We start from the raw sequence: 16,320 nt of genomic DNA, 5'->3' as shown, positions 1-16,320 counted from the left end.
CGCCTCAACTCTGAGACCGCTGTGGGGGGGAAGTGGCAGCTGGGCCCGTTAGACTCTAAGCTGAGAGGAGCCCGAAACTCGGCCCTTCCAGCCACAATGCCTGTCCTTCTTCTATAGATCGCTCTCCTTGTCTTTTATGTTGTTTTTGTATTTCCCTCTTTCTAATGTGTCTGACACTCATCCCCTCCGCTCCCTAATTTTTAGACTGTGAGCCACCTTGAGGGCCGAGAACCAAGCCTAATTTCTCCTCCAGATAGTCTTTCCCAGCACTTAATACAATGCTCTGCAAACAGTACGTGCTTCATAAATACCACTGCTATGTCTACATCCACACAAAGCCTTCACAGAATTGCTTGTGTGCACAGAAGCTGGCAGTATGAGACAGGGATTTTGGCCTGAAGTTGGGCTAAACTGCTCAAAGGCTGGAGATGAGAGCTGAGGGGCTCTGAATAGCTGATTCAAGGCGCCAGGAGCAGTGTAGCTCTTTAAAAATCCTCCTCTTCTCCACTTATCTTTTCCCTACCCTAGGGATCTGCTCTGATGACATTTATTGGACAATCACAGAGATTTTTTTGTTTGTTTGTTTAGCCTCCCCTATTAGGAGGAGGTTCCCGGGCCATCCTACAGGGGAAAAGTTAAAACACCTCCCCTAAACATAATACACATAGGAGAACTAAATTTGCTGTGCTGGACAGTTTCTACACAGAAAGGAAAACATCTCCCTTATTTAGATATCAAGCTGGCTAAATGTCGCTACAGTTCCTTCTCTCTGCTAAGCAGCTGCTTGCTACCTTTCCCCCAACTTGCAAGACTTATTATTAAGGCAGTCTTTGGAGGGGCCTTCTTCCTAGGCACATACACTCTTGCTGCTGAAAACTCATCCTCTAAAATAATAATAATGTTGGTATTTGTTAAGCACTTTACTCTGTGCTGAGCACTGTTCTAAGTGCTGGGGCAGATACAGAGTAATCAGGTTGTCCCACTTGGGGCTCACAGCCTTCATCCCCATTTTACAGTTGAAGTCACTGAGGCACCGAGAAGTGAAGTGACTTACCCACAATCACACTGCTGACAAGTGGCAGAGATGGGATTCGAACCCATGACCTCTGACTCAGTGGCTCTTTCCACCAAGCCATGCTGCTTCTCTAGACTGTAAGCTCGTTGTGGGCAGGGAATATGTCTATTTATGTTGTCGTGTACTCCCCCAAATGTTTAGTACACACTGTAGGCACTCAGCTCAACTCCTCCAGGAGGCTTTCCCAGACTGAGCCCTCCCTTTCCCTCTGCCCCTCCTCCCCTTCCCTCTGCCCCTCCTCCCCTCCCCATTCCCCCTACTCTCTCCCTCTGCTCTTTCCCCTTGCCCTCCCCACAGCACTTGTGCATATTTGTATACTTTATTACTCTATTTTATTAACGATGCGTTTATATCTATGATTCTGTTCATCTTGATGGCATTGATGCCTGACTGTTTTGTTTTGTTGTCTGTCTCCCCCATTTAGACTGTGCGCCCGTTGGTGGGCAGGGACTGTCTCTGTTGCTTAAGTGTACATTCCATGCACTTAGTACAGTGCTCTGCACACAGTAAGCGCTCAATAAATACAAGTGAATGAATGAATGAATTGCTTGACTGAATTTTTGCACCTCCCACCGTGGAGAGGCAAAAAACGGTGTTTGTTTCCCAGAAACCGGTTCCCCTGAAAGCAGACGGGGGGCAGGGAGAGGGAACTCTGAGCTGCCTTTGCTGGGGCTTTGAATAATAATAATAATAATAGTAATTATTATTATTATGGTAATTTGCTAAGTGCTTACTATGCGCCAGGCCCTGTACTAAGCGCAGGAGTGGATACAAACAAATGGGGCTCACAGACTTATTCCCCATTTTACAGATGAGATAACTGAGGCACAGGGAAGTGCAGTGACTTGCCCAAGACCAAACAGCAGACAAGTGGCAGAGGCGGAATCTGACTCCCAGACCCGTGCTCTACCCACTAGATCATGCTGCTTCCCACTCCATTTACGACCAATCTTCAAACCCGGATGAGAAGCCGCTCAATTCTGGATGGAATTTTTTGAGCACCTACTGAGTGCAAGGTACCGTACTGGGAAAATGCAACAGAAGTGAACTCCAGGAACTTACGATTTAACTGGGGGAGACAGGAAGACCACAATGTTTTACAATGGAGTGAGGGCAGGAGGAAGAATAACGGAAAAAAATGTGCCGTGGAAGATACATCCACATATTAGTGATGAGAATGAGTGTAAAATATCTAAGTGGTTCTCAGTTATGAAAACTCAGGGTATTGCTAGGTAGAGAAGGCTTACGATGGCAAGCTCCTTGTGGACAGAGACGGTGTCTACCAACTATTATACTGTATTCTCCTAATTGGCTAATACAACTCTAAGCCTAGTAAATGCTCAATAAACACCATAAATTTTTTAAATGGCATTTATTAATCGTTTATTATGTGCCAAGCACTGTACTAAGTGCTGAGGTAGATATGAGATAACCAGGTTTGGACACAGTCCCTGTCTCACATGGGGCTCACAGTCTAAGTAGGAGGGAGTAGGATTTAATCCCCATTTTTTTTTTTTAACAGATGAAGAAACTGAGGCATTGAAATTAAGTAACTTGCCCACGGTCACACAGTAGACACAAGGCACAGCCTCTAACTCCAGACTGTAAGCCTGGAGTGGGCAGGGATTGTCTCTGTTGCTGAATTGTACTTTCCAAGCGCTTAATACAGTGCTCTGCATACAGTAAGCGTTCAATAAATATGATTGAATGAATGAATATGCTCCTTCCAACCAAGCCATGCTGCCTTTCAGGCTCCAGGCCTGCTGACAGACAGCCACGATAATTCCAAAAAGCAGTCCCTCCTTCCTTTTCCTGGGGCCTAACTGCCTCAGTAGCTCAAGGGCTATCACTCCAGACTCATCCAGCGGTGAGCCAAGGTTCAGAGCTAGCAGGAGGAACATAAATTCTCCAGGCAGCATGGCCTACTGGAAAGATCAGGGGTCTGAGAGTCAGGAACTAATAATAATAATTATCATTATTAAATGCTTACTAAGTTCTGAGCATTGTACTAAACGCTAAGGTAGATATAGAATATGCAGATCAGACAGTCCCTGTCCCACATGAGGCTCACAGTTTAAATGGGTGGGAATAGGACTCAATCCCCATTTTTTTTTAAAGATGAAGAAACTGAGGCACAGAGAAGTCTACTGAACTGCCCAGGGTCACACAGGAGGCAAGTGAAAGAGATGGGATTAGAACTGAGGTTCTTGGACTCCGAGGCCCGGGATCTTTCCACTAGGGCTTGCTGTTTCTCAAAATCCAGGAAACTCGTGTTCTGATCCCAGATTTGTCTCTGGCCTGCTGTGGGACCTTAGCTAAATCACTTAACTTTTTGCAGCCGCCACTCCCTCTCCTATATAATGGGGGATAATAATATCTACCTCTCACTAATTCACAGGAATATTATGAAGAGAAAATAACTGATGTGACAGAACTTTGGGGGAGGGAAAGCGATATCATTTTCTATATTATTATTTTTTCTTAATATAATAAGGCAATTGACAAGTTGTTCGGAAAAGGATTATTACCAATTGAAAAGTAACGATTTCCACAAAGCCAAAGAAACTGGACCTTCTATGGGTGAAAAATGAATCTCCAAAAAGGATTATATATCTTTCAAAATCAACTGACTCTTTGAATGGTAATGATGATTTAATAATGACAGTACTTATTAGGCACTTAGAATGAGCCCAGCATTGTGCTAAACTATTCAGAGAGCTATTCCAAAAATCACAGGTCCCCTACCTGTGTCAGGATCTCGGCAAGAGATCTACCCCAAAATAAACAAAATCCACCCACTGTCTCTCTCAAGTGGCCGGACACGCGACATCTTGTGAGAGCAAACCACATAGGAACACCACACAGTTTATGCAGTCACAGCAGGACAAAAAATTTGGTCAACACATTCCAGTTTCATATCTATCACTCCAAGGAGTCAACAACATTCATTTTCAACCATAAAACAAACCTATTAAAAAAACCTTAGTCAAAACACAAAATCTCACAGGATAAAATTTATCCCATGGAGGAGGAAAAAAAAGTGGCTAAAAATAAATTTAAAAACATGCATTCTGGCATTTTATTTTGCCAGTACTAATTTCCCAGAAATAGTCTCTCCTGAATACAAAGCAAACCAAAATAGAAGGCAAGTACCATGAAGCAGAGAGGCAAGGAGATTCTTAGATATGAAGCATCTCAAGTTTAACGTAGCAGAAAAAATTTTTAGATGCATAAACATTTCCTATTAAATGGTACCCAAAACAACACTTCCCCTAAAACTAACAAATTTGGGAGGATTTTTTCTTTCATTTATACAGCAATAAGAGGTGTAATCAGTGTAATTACGGTGTAATCATTATTACTTTACATTAGGTAATCTTTGCAATCTACTATACCGATTCAGGCATGGACTGCTACAGAGCTTGGGAATTCAGGGTACCAATAATAACAATAATATCTGCGGTATCTGTTAAGTTCTTACTAAGATCCAAGCACCATATTAAGCCCTGGAGTAGACAGAAGAGAAGCGGTGTAGCCTAATGGACAGAGCAGGGGCCTGGGGTTCTAACCCGGCTCTGCCTCTTGTTTGCTGTATGACCTTGGTCAAGTCACTTAACTTCTCTGTTGCCTCAGTTTCCTTATCTTTAAAATGGGGATTATGACTGTAAATCCCATGTGGGACATGGACTGTGTTCAACGCGCTTAGTGCACATCTATCCCAGCGATCAGTACAGTGCCTGGCAGGTAGTAAGAAAATACCATTTTGTATAAAAAGAGAGAAACTGATCAGGCAGTTTCTAATGCCGTTGTATTATACTATCCCAAGCGCTTAGTAGAGTGCTCCGCACAGAAGAAGCGCTCAATACACACAATTGATTGATTCCTGTCCCACAAGGGGCTCATAGCCTACCAAATCGAAGAGAGACAGACTTCATTTTTCCTTCCCTTTACAAAATGTAATTGCTCACAGTTTGCTATCTGGGTACATTCCTCTTCCCCGAGACCTTCCACTTTGGGGGGAAACAGAGGCAGATGCAAAAACTCCCCAATCCCTGACCCTGAATGAAATTCATTCAATCGTATTTATTGAGTGCTTACTGTGTGCAGAGCACTGAACTAAGCGCTTGGAAATGTGTCAGGCTAGGCTTCAAAATGCTCATTTTAAATGCAAGTGCCCAAACCTAAAATGTAAATGTTTTAAAAAATGAGGCACTCTTTTGCCAACACTTTGAAACCTGAAATGGAGGAAGCTAGAAAAATGACAGCAGGGCAGTCAGTGGTAAAGCAGATAGATACTGGAGCCAAGGGCTCTGGAGGAAAAAAAAAAAAGGAAGGATCCAAAAACAGTGCAGTTGCAGCCCGCATATAATGCCTTAAAGCTTGGAACCCCTAAGAAACTGAGGGTTTCTTAGGGGGGTGGCGGTAAGAAAGGAGGAACTTGTATCTTCAGACTAGCACAGCCTCAAAAACTGTGGGAGAGGGGGAACCATTCATTCAATAGTATTTATTGAGCCCTTACTTTGTGCAGAGCGCTGTACTAAGTGATTGGAATGTACAAATCGGCAACAGATAGAGACAGTCCCTGCCTACTGACGGGCTTGCAGTCTAATCAGGGGAGATAATAACTGGACTTTCCTGGATATTGTTGCTTGGCATCACTTTCGTGCCACAAACGGGCAGGTCCTAGACCCCCGTGGTCTGGCTTAGGGGGGTGAGCACATACGTGGGTAAGCAGACCCCCATCCTATGGCTGACCCCGCCACGTCCCCCTACAGCATTCCAAACCACCTGCTGTACAAGTTTCAGAATGCACTGGGACCTAGACCGAGCTTGTCAATCAACCGTATTTACCGGGTGCAGAACACTGTACTAAGCGCTTGAGAAAGTACAATACAATGGAGTTAGTGGACATGATCGCTGCCCACAAGGGGCTTACAGTCTAGAGGGGTCTATCGTCCCATCTCCTCTTTCACTAATCCTTACTCGGACTCTGAAAGGCCCCGGGCTGCTTATTATTTTGATATTATTCTTTCCAATCTGGAAATGAAAATTGAGGCAGAAAATGAAGTGGAGGTAAGACCAGAAGTGGAAAATAGCATGACCATACAATAATAAAAATGATAATACTTATGGCATTTGTTAAGTGCTTTCTATGCGCCAGGCACTGTCCTAAGAGCTGGGGTAGATATATAAGATAATCAGGTTGGGCACAATCCCTGTCCCATGTAATAATAATAATGTTGGTATTTGTTAAGCGCTTACTATGTGCAGAGCACTGTTGTAAGCGCGGGGGTAGATACGGGGTCATCAGGTTGCCCCACATGCGGCTTACAGTTAATCCCCATTTTACAGATGAGGTAACTGAGGCACAAAGAAGTGAAGTGACTTGCCCACAGTCACACAGCTGACAAGTGGCAGAGCCGGAATTCAAACCCATGACCTCTGACTCCCAAGCCCGGGCTCTTTCCACCGAGCCACACTGATTCAGGGCTAGCAGTCTTGATCCCCATTTCACAGAAGTGGGGACTGAGGCCCAAAGAAGTGAAGTGACTTGCCCAAGGTCATAAAGGAGACAAGCGGTAGATCCGGGATTAGAACCCAGGTCCTTCTGATTCTCAGGCCTGTGGCTCAATGCACTAGGCCACGCTGTTTCTCGTGGGGCTTGGACACAAAATCCATCTATTCCTTTCCCCCATCCCCCTCCTGAAGTTTAGGATGACTCCTAAGTCAATCAATTCGTGGTATTTATTGAGCACCTAGGTTGTGCAGAGCATTGTACTAAGCTCTTGAAACTCCTGTGACCCAGTGAGTAACCCTAACCCATGGCACCTCTGGGGTTCTTTAAAATATTAGATTCTAATAGGTTTAGGCACTTTGCCATGGTTGAAAAGAGACCAAAAACCTTTCAGTACATCAGCGGGGTATTTCAGGCAAAAGGCAAAAAGGTAAACAATGATACAAAGAAAAGGATTCCAAAACAGATGTAAGATACCAAATTGTAAATCAAGTAAACAAAAGGCTCAATCAATCAATGGTATTTCTTGAGTGCTTCTCTGTACTGTGTACAGCACACTGTACTAAGCGCTCAAAAGACTTCCGCACAAAGGCTTCATAGTAAAATATGAAATTGTACAGGGGTGACTACAAGCTTCCATTAGGTGTCTTTTCCTAGGAATACTATATAGCCAAGTCTCTGATTTTGATGCTTCCCCAAATCAAGTACTATTAAGGGCTCTTATGCATCGATTAGACTGTAAGCCCATCAATGGGCAGGGACTGTCTCTGTTACCGATTTGTACATTCCAAACGCTTAGTACAGTGCTCTGCACATAGTAAGCGCTCAATAAATGCTATTGAATGAATTAATGAATAATAGATTTGAAGGGGGAACAAGCATTTCCACCAGATCCACCAAAAGAAATGTCAGTTCTAGACAAATCCATAGGATCGGGGACAGAAGAGCTAACAGATTCACAATTCATCCCCAAATCTCAAGACTGTAGTTCCATGCCCTCCCCCTACCAACTTTCTCTAGGTTTGTAGATGGTTGTAGGTGATTTTAAAATGACCTTTTTTCTCCCCTCTTATTTACCCTCCCACCAGGGCAAACTGGCCTCACTCTCTTCTTTCCTCTTTTTGCCCATTTTCTGGTAAAAAAAAAAAAGTAATAAGGAGCAGTGAAATGTGTAAACGATTGCAATAGGGAGGGGAAAAAAAAAGGTGATTTAAAAAACCCCTACAAAATAGGTAACTAATTTTGGTGTTGGGGTTCATACAGGGAAATCAGGTTGGACACAGTCGATGTCCCACATGGGGCCTCAATCCTAATCCCCATTTTACAGATGAGGTACCTGAAGCTTAGACAAGGGAAGTGTCTTGCCCAAGGTCACACAGCAGACAGGGGGCAGAGCCGGCATTAGAACCCAGGTCCTTCTGGGTTCACAGCCCAGGCATAATGGGTTCTGTTTCAGCTCAGAATACACACTGGGCTTTTGGCTTGTGTGGACCTCTGGTGAGTTCCTCTTTCAGCGCGCTCAAAAATTCTTAATAACACATTCACTGTCGGGCAGAAGCCTGACACAAGGCTATCTGACTGTTCTCGGCTGCCTCTGGCCACCGTATGGCCTATAAGAGAGCTCTCCTTCTAGATGGAGGGAGGTGAGGGAAACTCCTTTGGAAAGGAGAGCAAGTATACCCGAGTTTGATGTCTTCAGCTCCTATTCTTTCATTCAATTGTATTTACTGAGCGCAGAGCACTGTACTGAGCGCTTGGAATGTTCAATTCGGCAACAGAGACGATCCCTGCCCAACAGCGGGCTCACAGTCTTAAAGGGGGAGACGGACAGCAAAACAAAACAAGTAGTCAGGCATCAGGATCATCAAAATAGATAAATAGAATCATAGATATAGACACATCAGTACTAAAATAGAATAATAAATAATATATACAAATATACACAAGTGCTGTGGGGAGGGGAAGGGGGTGGAGCAGAGGGAGGGAGTAAGGGGAGAGGGGAGGGGAGGAGGAGCAGAGGGAAGGGGGGGCTCAGTCTGGGAAGGCCTCCTGGAGGAGGTGAGCTCTCAGTAGGGCTTTGAAGAGGGGAAGAGAATTAGTTTGGCGGAGGTGAGGAGGGAGGGCATTCCAGGACAGCGGGAGGACGTGGGCCAGCCGTCGACGGCGGGATAGGCGAGAACGGGGGACCGTGAGGAGGTGAGCGGCAGAGGAGAGGAGTGTGCGGGGTGGGCAGTAGAAGAAGAGAAAGGAGGTGAGTTAGGAGGGGGCAAGGTGATGGAGAGCTTTGAAGCCAAAAGTGAGGAGATTTTGCTTCATGTGAAGGTCGATAGGCAAACACTGGAGGTTTTTGAGGAGGGGAGCGACATGCCCAGAGCGTTTAGCGGCCCCACTCCAAAAACTAGCAAAACCATGACACTTTGCAATGTTTCAAGAAATGGTTCTAATTCCTCCAGGATCCAGAAAGTGGTCAAAAAATCAATTCCAAAGCATTGTACTCCAAGGAAAGGAAGCTGCCCTTTATCAGTCTTATTCCTGGGAATAAGAACAAATAAAGAACAGAAACCAGGTAAGTCCACTGCTTTCCTCTGCAATCAGATCAACTTACAATTATGAACTCCTGGAGAGCAAAGATTGAGTGTGACTAACTGTGGACTCTAGACTGACTGTAAGTATCTTACGGGCAGGAAAAGTTTCTGCCAACTCTGTTGCATTGGACTTTCCCAAGTTCTTACTTAATACAGAACTATGCACACAGACGGTCTCAGAAGGATGGAAATACCATTGATATATGGTAAAATAAATACCACTGATGAAGATTACTCAATAAAAGAGATCCTCTCTTCCTCTCCATCCAGATGGCCACCACACCTTTCCAAGCAAATGTCACAATCCGGCCTGACTACTGCCATCAGCCTCCTTGCTGACCTTCCTCCCTTCAGCTTCTTCCCTCCCCTGCTCCCCGGATCACTCTTCTAAAATGTCATTCTGCACATCAATCGATCATATCCACTGAATGCTTATTCATTTCCGACCGTTCTAGCACCCTCAGAGCCCTTCTCAAATCACACCTGCCCCAGAAAACTTTCCCAATTTAATTACTAATAGTCCCTTTAGCTACTGGCACCTTGGCACTTCCTTGCCAACTAAGCACTTAAGAACTCACAGCCCCGTGGCACTTATGTGCATATATACTTTATTTCTTCCTCCAGTCAAATTTAAATTAGTGTCCCCCCTTTTTTTATGGTATTTGTGCAGTGCTTTTTGACACACCAGGCACGGTATTCAGACTGGGCACAATCCAACTCCCACATGGGGTTCACAGTTTTAATCCCCATTTGATGGATAAGGTAACTAAGGTACAGAGAACTTAAGTGCCTTGTTCAAGGTCACACACGAGAAATCACATCCTCTGACTCCCAGCGCCAAGCTTTCCACTAAGCCACGGTGGCTCCCCATAAGGAATCGATCGTTGGTATGTATCGAGCACTTATTAAGCACTTGGGAGAGTACGGTTGGTAGACACATTCCATGCCCACAAGTACCATCCAGCCTAGAGGGAGGAAAACAAGCCAACGTAATATACGATCAATTAAAACGTAATAGACAGAAATGATAAAATCAGGGGAATAAATCAGTAAGTATATAAGAACGCTGAGAGGTGGGAGGCCTAGAAAGCTAGAAGGGGATTAATCGGGGACTATCTCTTGGGGGGCTCTTTTTAAAAGCTGAGGTGGAGGTTGGTGGGAAGCAGAGGTCGGGAACAGAAGAAAGTCAGGCGAGATAGTAAGGCGATTGACTTGGGTGAGTGAAGAACAGTAAGCTGAGGTGTTGCGGGAGGAGAGAGCAGATAAGAAAAGGAGAGATGGCTTATGGAGAACTCTGAAGCTAATGCACTGGGTGAGACGCGCTAGAAGCCGCCGGAGATTTATTTTTTCTGGAAAGGGATGCAGTCAAATTGGATATGCTCATCAAATGATTTAACTCCTGGTTTGGGTATGTGTGTGCATCTGTCTGGTTCCTGACATTGGTAATTATTTCACTCACATTCCATTTCTGCTAGTGACAGCAAAGGAATGATCTCTCTGGCTCGCAAAAAAAAAAAAAAGTTTTTAAGGCCGGGTTCCCTGTGACAGGCAGCATACTGTCTCATGTCACTCCCCTTTCCCCCCCTTTAGACGAGGGGCAGACACGGACCCCACCATTACACTCGGGATTCAGTGGATGTTCCCGGCCTTTGCTTCCTTCCTTTTGAAACCGTCTCCTCTCAAAGAGGCTCACCTCAGAGCTTACTAATAATGATGGTGTCTGTTTTGCGCTTGTTATGTGCCAGGCACCGTACTAAGCGCTGGGGTGGAGACAAGCAAATCAAGTCAGACACAGTCCCTATCCCACGTGGGGCTCACAGTCTCAATCCCCATTTTACAGATGAGATAACTGAGGCACAGAGATGTGAAGTGACTTTCCCGAAGTCACACAGTAGACCAGTGGCAGAGGCAGGATTAGAACGCATGACCTTCTGACTCCCCAGGTCCGTGCTGCTTCCTACCTGGCTGTGCTGACTGAGCGACAACCCCATGGAATAAAGTGGGCCCAGGGCTGGGAATTTTCATCCCACACCCTCTGATCAAGCAATCCATCAATTGCATTTACTGAGTGCTTACTGTGTGCAGAGCACTGTACTAGGTCCTTGGGAGAGTACAATATAACAGAGTTGGTAGACACGTTCCCTGAAGCAGCACGACGTTGTGGACAGAGTGCGGGTCTAGATGTCACAAGGATCTGAGTTCTAATCCCCATCAGCCACTTGACTGTTGTATGATCTTGGTCAAGTCACTTCACTTCTCTGTGCCTCTGTTCCCTCAACTGTAAAATGGGGATATGAGCCTCACGCGGGACAGGGACTGCCTAATAATAACGATCATAGTAATAATTATGGTATTTGCTAAGCGCTTACTATGTGCCACACACACTGTTCTAAGCATTGGGGTAGATACAGGGTAATCAGGTTGTCCCACGTGGGGCTCGCAGTCTTAATCCCCATTTTACAGATGAGGTAACTGAGGCACAGAGAAGTTAAGCGGCTTGCCCTAGATCACGCACCGCACGCAAGTGGCGGAGCAGGGATTAGAAACCACGTCCTCTGACTACCAAGCCCGTGCTCTTTCCACTGAGCCACACTGCTTACTACAACCTGCTTAGTTTCCCTCTATCCCAGCGCTCAGCACAGTGCCTGGCACATAGTAAGTACTTAAATACCATTAAAAAAAATACGGACTCACAGTCTAGAGGGGGAGACTGACCCTCCCTCCCCTTGTGTGACTTTGGGCAAGTCACTTAACTTCTCGGTGCCTCAGTGACCTCATCTGTAAAATGGGGATGAAGACTGTGAGCCCCACGTGGGACAACCTGATTCCCCTCTGTCTACCCCAGCGCTTAGAACAGTGCTCGGCACATAGTAAGCGCTTAACAAATACCAACATTATTATTATTATTCCCCCACTTCTCTGGACCAACGGCCAGAACTCCCTCCCTTTTTCCTGCTCGCTCACCTCTCCGGTTCACCCTCGTCTGAAATTTCCCTCGATCTATTTAAGAGGACAGAATATGCCGGGGACTTTATTGGGCGTTTCCGGGGGGCGGCCCCGCGGTCTCAGGTTCGACTCTGACGGTCCCTGATTCAGCTCGTTCAATATCCATCGATTTTTTGAGGTGCTAGCAGCCGGCAACCTCTCCTTCCCCACCAAATAGTTAAATGCTGAGTAATTTTCCTGACAACTAAACATTCAACTCATTTCCCTCCGCCAGCCGTCCCGTATTTTTTTTTCACGGGCTTGAATAAACACGGCGGCCGGTGGTGCGACTTGGGGGCCTGGACGGTGCGGGGACCTGGGTCCGGGAGCCCCGGATGGGTCGGATCCAGCTGATCTGCCCTAACCGACCCCCACGGTCTGCACCCTCCCCCAGCCCCCAAATCAACGGACCGTCTCTATCTGTTGCCGATTTGTCCATTCCAAGCGCTTAGTACAGTGCTCTGCACATAGTAAGCGCTCAATGAATACTATTGAATCAGCTTGTCCTCCTATCAATCAATGAATGGTATTCATCGAGCCCTTACTATAATAACGATGGCATTTTTTAATGCTATGTGCAAAGAATTGTTCTAAAAAAAGGTCTTTCCACTGAGCCACGGTGCTACTGTACGAAGTGCTCGAGAAGGGACGGTGCGGCAGAATTAGCTGATACGTTCCCTGCCTGCAGCGAGCTTACAGTCTAATTCTGTTGAACTGTCCTCCCAAGCGCTTAAGAGCACGGGCTTGAGAGTCAGAGGTCATGGGTTCGAATCCCGACTCTGCCTCTTGCCACCCGTTTGACTGTGGGCAAGTCACTTCACTTCTCTGTGCCTCAGTTCTCTCATCTGGAAAATGGGGATGAAGACTATGAGCCTCAGGTGGGACAGCCTGATGACCCTGTACCTCCCCCAGCACTGAGAACAGTGCTCTGCACGTAGTAATCGCTTAACAGATACCAACATTACTATTACTCTGCAGGTAGTAAGTGCTCAATAAATAGCACTCATTGAGACTGGCCTCCCTGTCTCCTTTGAAGGCGGAGGAAGGGCTGCCGTCGGCCCTCCTGGGGAGGTTGCCCTGAGCCCCTCGGGAACGTTGGGCTGGAATCATTCAACCTGTGCTATGTGCTGAACGCTTACCGTACACAGGGCACTGTACTAAGTGCTTGGGAGAGCGCTCTCCAAGGAGTTCAGTCATTGCATTCAATCGTAATTACCGAGCTTTTACTCTGTGCAGAGCGCTGTACTAAGTGCTTGGGAGAAGAGCGGACGATACAGCGGAATTAGACTGTGAGCTCGCTGTGGGGAGGCAACGCGCCTGCTAATTCTGTTGAACTGTACCCTCCGAAGGGCTCAGTACACTGTTCTGCACGTAGTAAGCGCTCAGTAAATGCCACTGACTGAAAGTGAGACTGGTCGAGGGCGAGGCTGGGGTTCGATCGGCCCTCCCGTGTCTTGAGCCCCTCGGGAACGGGACAGGTGTGTCAGGCTGGAACTAATCAGCCCCGTGCGATGTATTGAGCGCTTACTGTGTGCAAGGCACTGTCCAAAGCGCTCGGGCGAGCGCCCTCCACCAGCACTGACTCATTCGTCCATTTGATCGTATCGGTTTCATTCAAATTGCATTTACTGAGTGCTTACTGTGTGCAAGGCACTGTCCTAAACGCTTGGGCGAGTGCCCTCCACCAGAGCGGATTAATTCATCCACTCCATCTCACTGACTGCATTCGATCGTATTTACTGAGCGCTTACTGTGTCCTAAACGCTTGGGTGAGCGCCCTCCGCCAGAGCTGATTCGTTCATCCATTCGATCGTATTGGTTGCATTCAAATCGCATTTATTGAGCACTTCCTGTGTGCCAGGCACTGTCCTAAGCACTTGGGCGAGCGCCCTCCACCAGAATTGATTCGCTCATCTACTCGATCCTATTGATGGCCTTCAAACGATTCATTGAGCGCTCACTGGGTGCAAGGCACTGTTCTAAGCGCTCAGGTGAGCGCCCTCCACCAGAGGGGATTAATTCGTCCCGTTTGATCGTATCGGTTGCACTCAAATTACATTTACTGAGCGCTCACTGCGTGCAAGGCACTGTTCTAAGCGCTTGGAGGAGCGCCCTCCACCAGAGTGGATTCATGCACCTAATCGATCACATCGATTAGACTGTAAGCCCGTGAATGGGCAGGGACTGTCTCTATCTGTTGACAATTTGTCCATTCCAAGCGCTTAGTACAGTGCTCTGCACATAGTAAGCGCTCAACAAATACTACTGAATGAATTGATGGCCTTCAATCGACTGACCGAGCGCTCACTGTGTGCAAGGCACTGTCCTAAACGCTCGGGCTTGCGCCCTCCACCAGAATGGTTTAATTCGTCCCCTCGATCGTATCGGTTGCATTCAAATCGCACTTATTGAGCGCTTACTGTGTGCAAGGCACTGTTCTAAGCGCTCAGGCGAGCGCCCTCCACCAGAGTGGGTTAATTCGTCCCCTCAGTCGTATCGGTTGCATTCAAATCACATCTATCGAGTGCTCCCTGTGTGCAAGGCACTGTTCTTAAGAGCTCAGGCGAGCGCCCTCCACCAGAGTGGATGCATGCACCTAATCGATCCTATCGATGGCTTTCAATCGACTGACTGTGCACTTACTGGGTGCAAGGCACTGTCCTAAGCGCTCGGAGGAGCGCCCTCCACCAGAGTGGATGCATGCACCTAATCGATCCCATCGATGGCTTTCAATCGATGGACTGAGCACTTACAGGGTACAAGGCACCGTCCCAATCGCTCGGAGGAGCGCCCTCCACCAGGGTGGATGCATGCACCTGATCGATCCTATCGATGGCTTTCAATCGACTGATTGTGCCCCCAAACGCTGGGAGGAGCGCCCTCCACCAGGGTGGATGCATGCACCTAATCGATCCCACCGATGGCTTTCAGTCGATGGACTGAGCGCTCACCGGGTGCAAGGCACCGTCCCAATCGCTCGGAGGGGCGCCCTCCACCAGGGTGGATGCATGCACCTAATCGATCCCACCGATGGCTTTCAATCGATGGACTGAGCGCTTACAGGGTGCAAGGCACCGTCCCAATCGCTCGGAGGAGCGCCCTCCACCAGGGTGGATGCATGCACCTAATCGATCCCATCGATGGCTTTCAGTCGATGGACTGAGCACTTACAGGGTGCAAGGCACTGTCCCAAACGCTGGGAGGAGCGCCCTCCACCAGGGTGGATGCATGCACCTGATCGATCCTATCGATGGCTTTCAATCGACTGATTGTGCCCTCCACCAGAGTGGATGCATGCACCTAATCGATCCCATCGATGGCTTTCAATCGATGGACTGAGCACTTACAGGGTGCAAGGCACCGTCCCAATCGCTCGGAGGGGCGCCCTCCACCAGAGTGGATGCATGCACCTAATCGATCCCATCGATGGCTTTCAATCGACTGATTGTGCACTTACTGGGTGCAAGGCACCATCCCAATCGCTCGGAGGAGCGCCCTCCACCAGGGTGGATGCATGCACCTAATCGATCCCACCGATGGCTTTCAGTCGATGGACTGAGCGCTCACCGGGTGCAAGGCACTGCCCTAAGCGCCGGGGCGAGCTCCCTCCCCCCCGGCCCTCCCCAGCGTGGCCTCGACCGTCCGGGTTGGCCCTTCCGCCCCGGGTGCGGAGCCCTGCGCTGAGCGCTCGGGGGAGGAGAGGGCCGGGGGGGGGGGGAGGGGGGGGGTCGGGTCCCCCGGGGAGGACTCACAGGCCACGTAGGCGACGAGGGCGATGGCGAGGAGCAGCTTCATCCTGCGGCGGTTGAGGGCGGTGAGGAGGCGCGGCAGCGGGGCCCGGCTCACCATCCCCGACGCGCCTCGCGCGCCCCCGCTCACACCCCGCACGGGCACGCGCCGCGGGCGCGCGCCCCCTCCCTCCGCGCAGGCGCCGCACGCCGGGCCCGCACTGCGCACGCGCCGCCCCGCCTCTCTCTCTCTCTCTCTCTCTCTCTCTCTCTCTCTCTCTCTCTCTCTCTCTCTCTCTCTCTCTCTCTCTCTCTCTCTCTCTCTCTCTCTCTCTCTCTCTCTCTCTCTCTCTCTCTCTCCCTCCCTCCTCCCCCCCGCCTTCCCGGCCGCCGCTCAGGCGCATGCGCGGGACTCCGCCGCCCCCTCCCGCG

At 48.2% G+C, this 16,320-nt stretch overlaps 1 protein-coding gene across 4 annotated transcripts in view; it reads right to left on the bottom strand.

Moving 5' to 3' along the window:
* Nucleotides 1-16,053, bottom strand: part of UXS1 (UDP-glucuronate decarboxylase 1) — a 91,061-nt gene extending 75,008 nt beyond the window's left edge. The window contains exon 1 of one of the 4 annotated variants that reach the window (XM_039911191.1): nt 15,913-16,053. In XM_039911191.1, coding sequence (XP_039767125.1) covers nt 15,913-16,009 — 97 coding nt within the window. In that variant the 5' untranslated portion in view covers nt 16,010-16,053. The remainder of the gene's footprint in view (nt 1-15,912) is intronic. The other 3 variants (XM_029057877.2, XM_029057878.2, XM_029057879.1) reach the window with 3 other exon arrangements.
* Nucleotides 16,054-16,320: the final 267 nt, after the last annotated feature.

This window comes from Ornithorhynchus anatinus, chromosome 2 (assembly GCF_004115215.2).
Source record: "Ornithorhynchus anatinus isolate Pmale09 chromosome 2, mOrnAna1.pri.v4, whole genome shotgun sequence".
Classification (NCBI taxonomy): domain Eukaryota; kingdom Metazoa; phylum Chordata; class Mammalia; order Monotremata; family Ornithorhynchidae; genus Ornithorhynchus; species Ornithorhynchus anatinus.
This window is presented reverse-complemented; position numbering and strand designations above follow the sequence as displayed.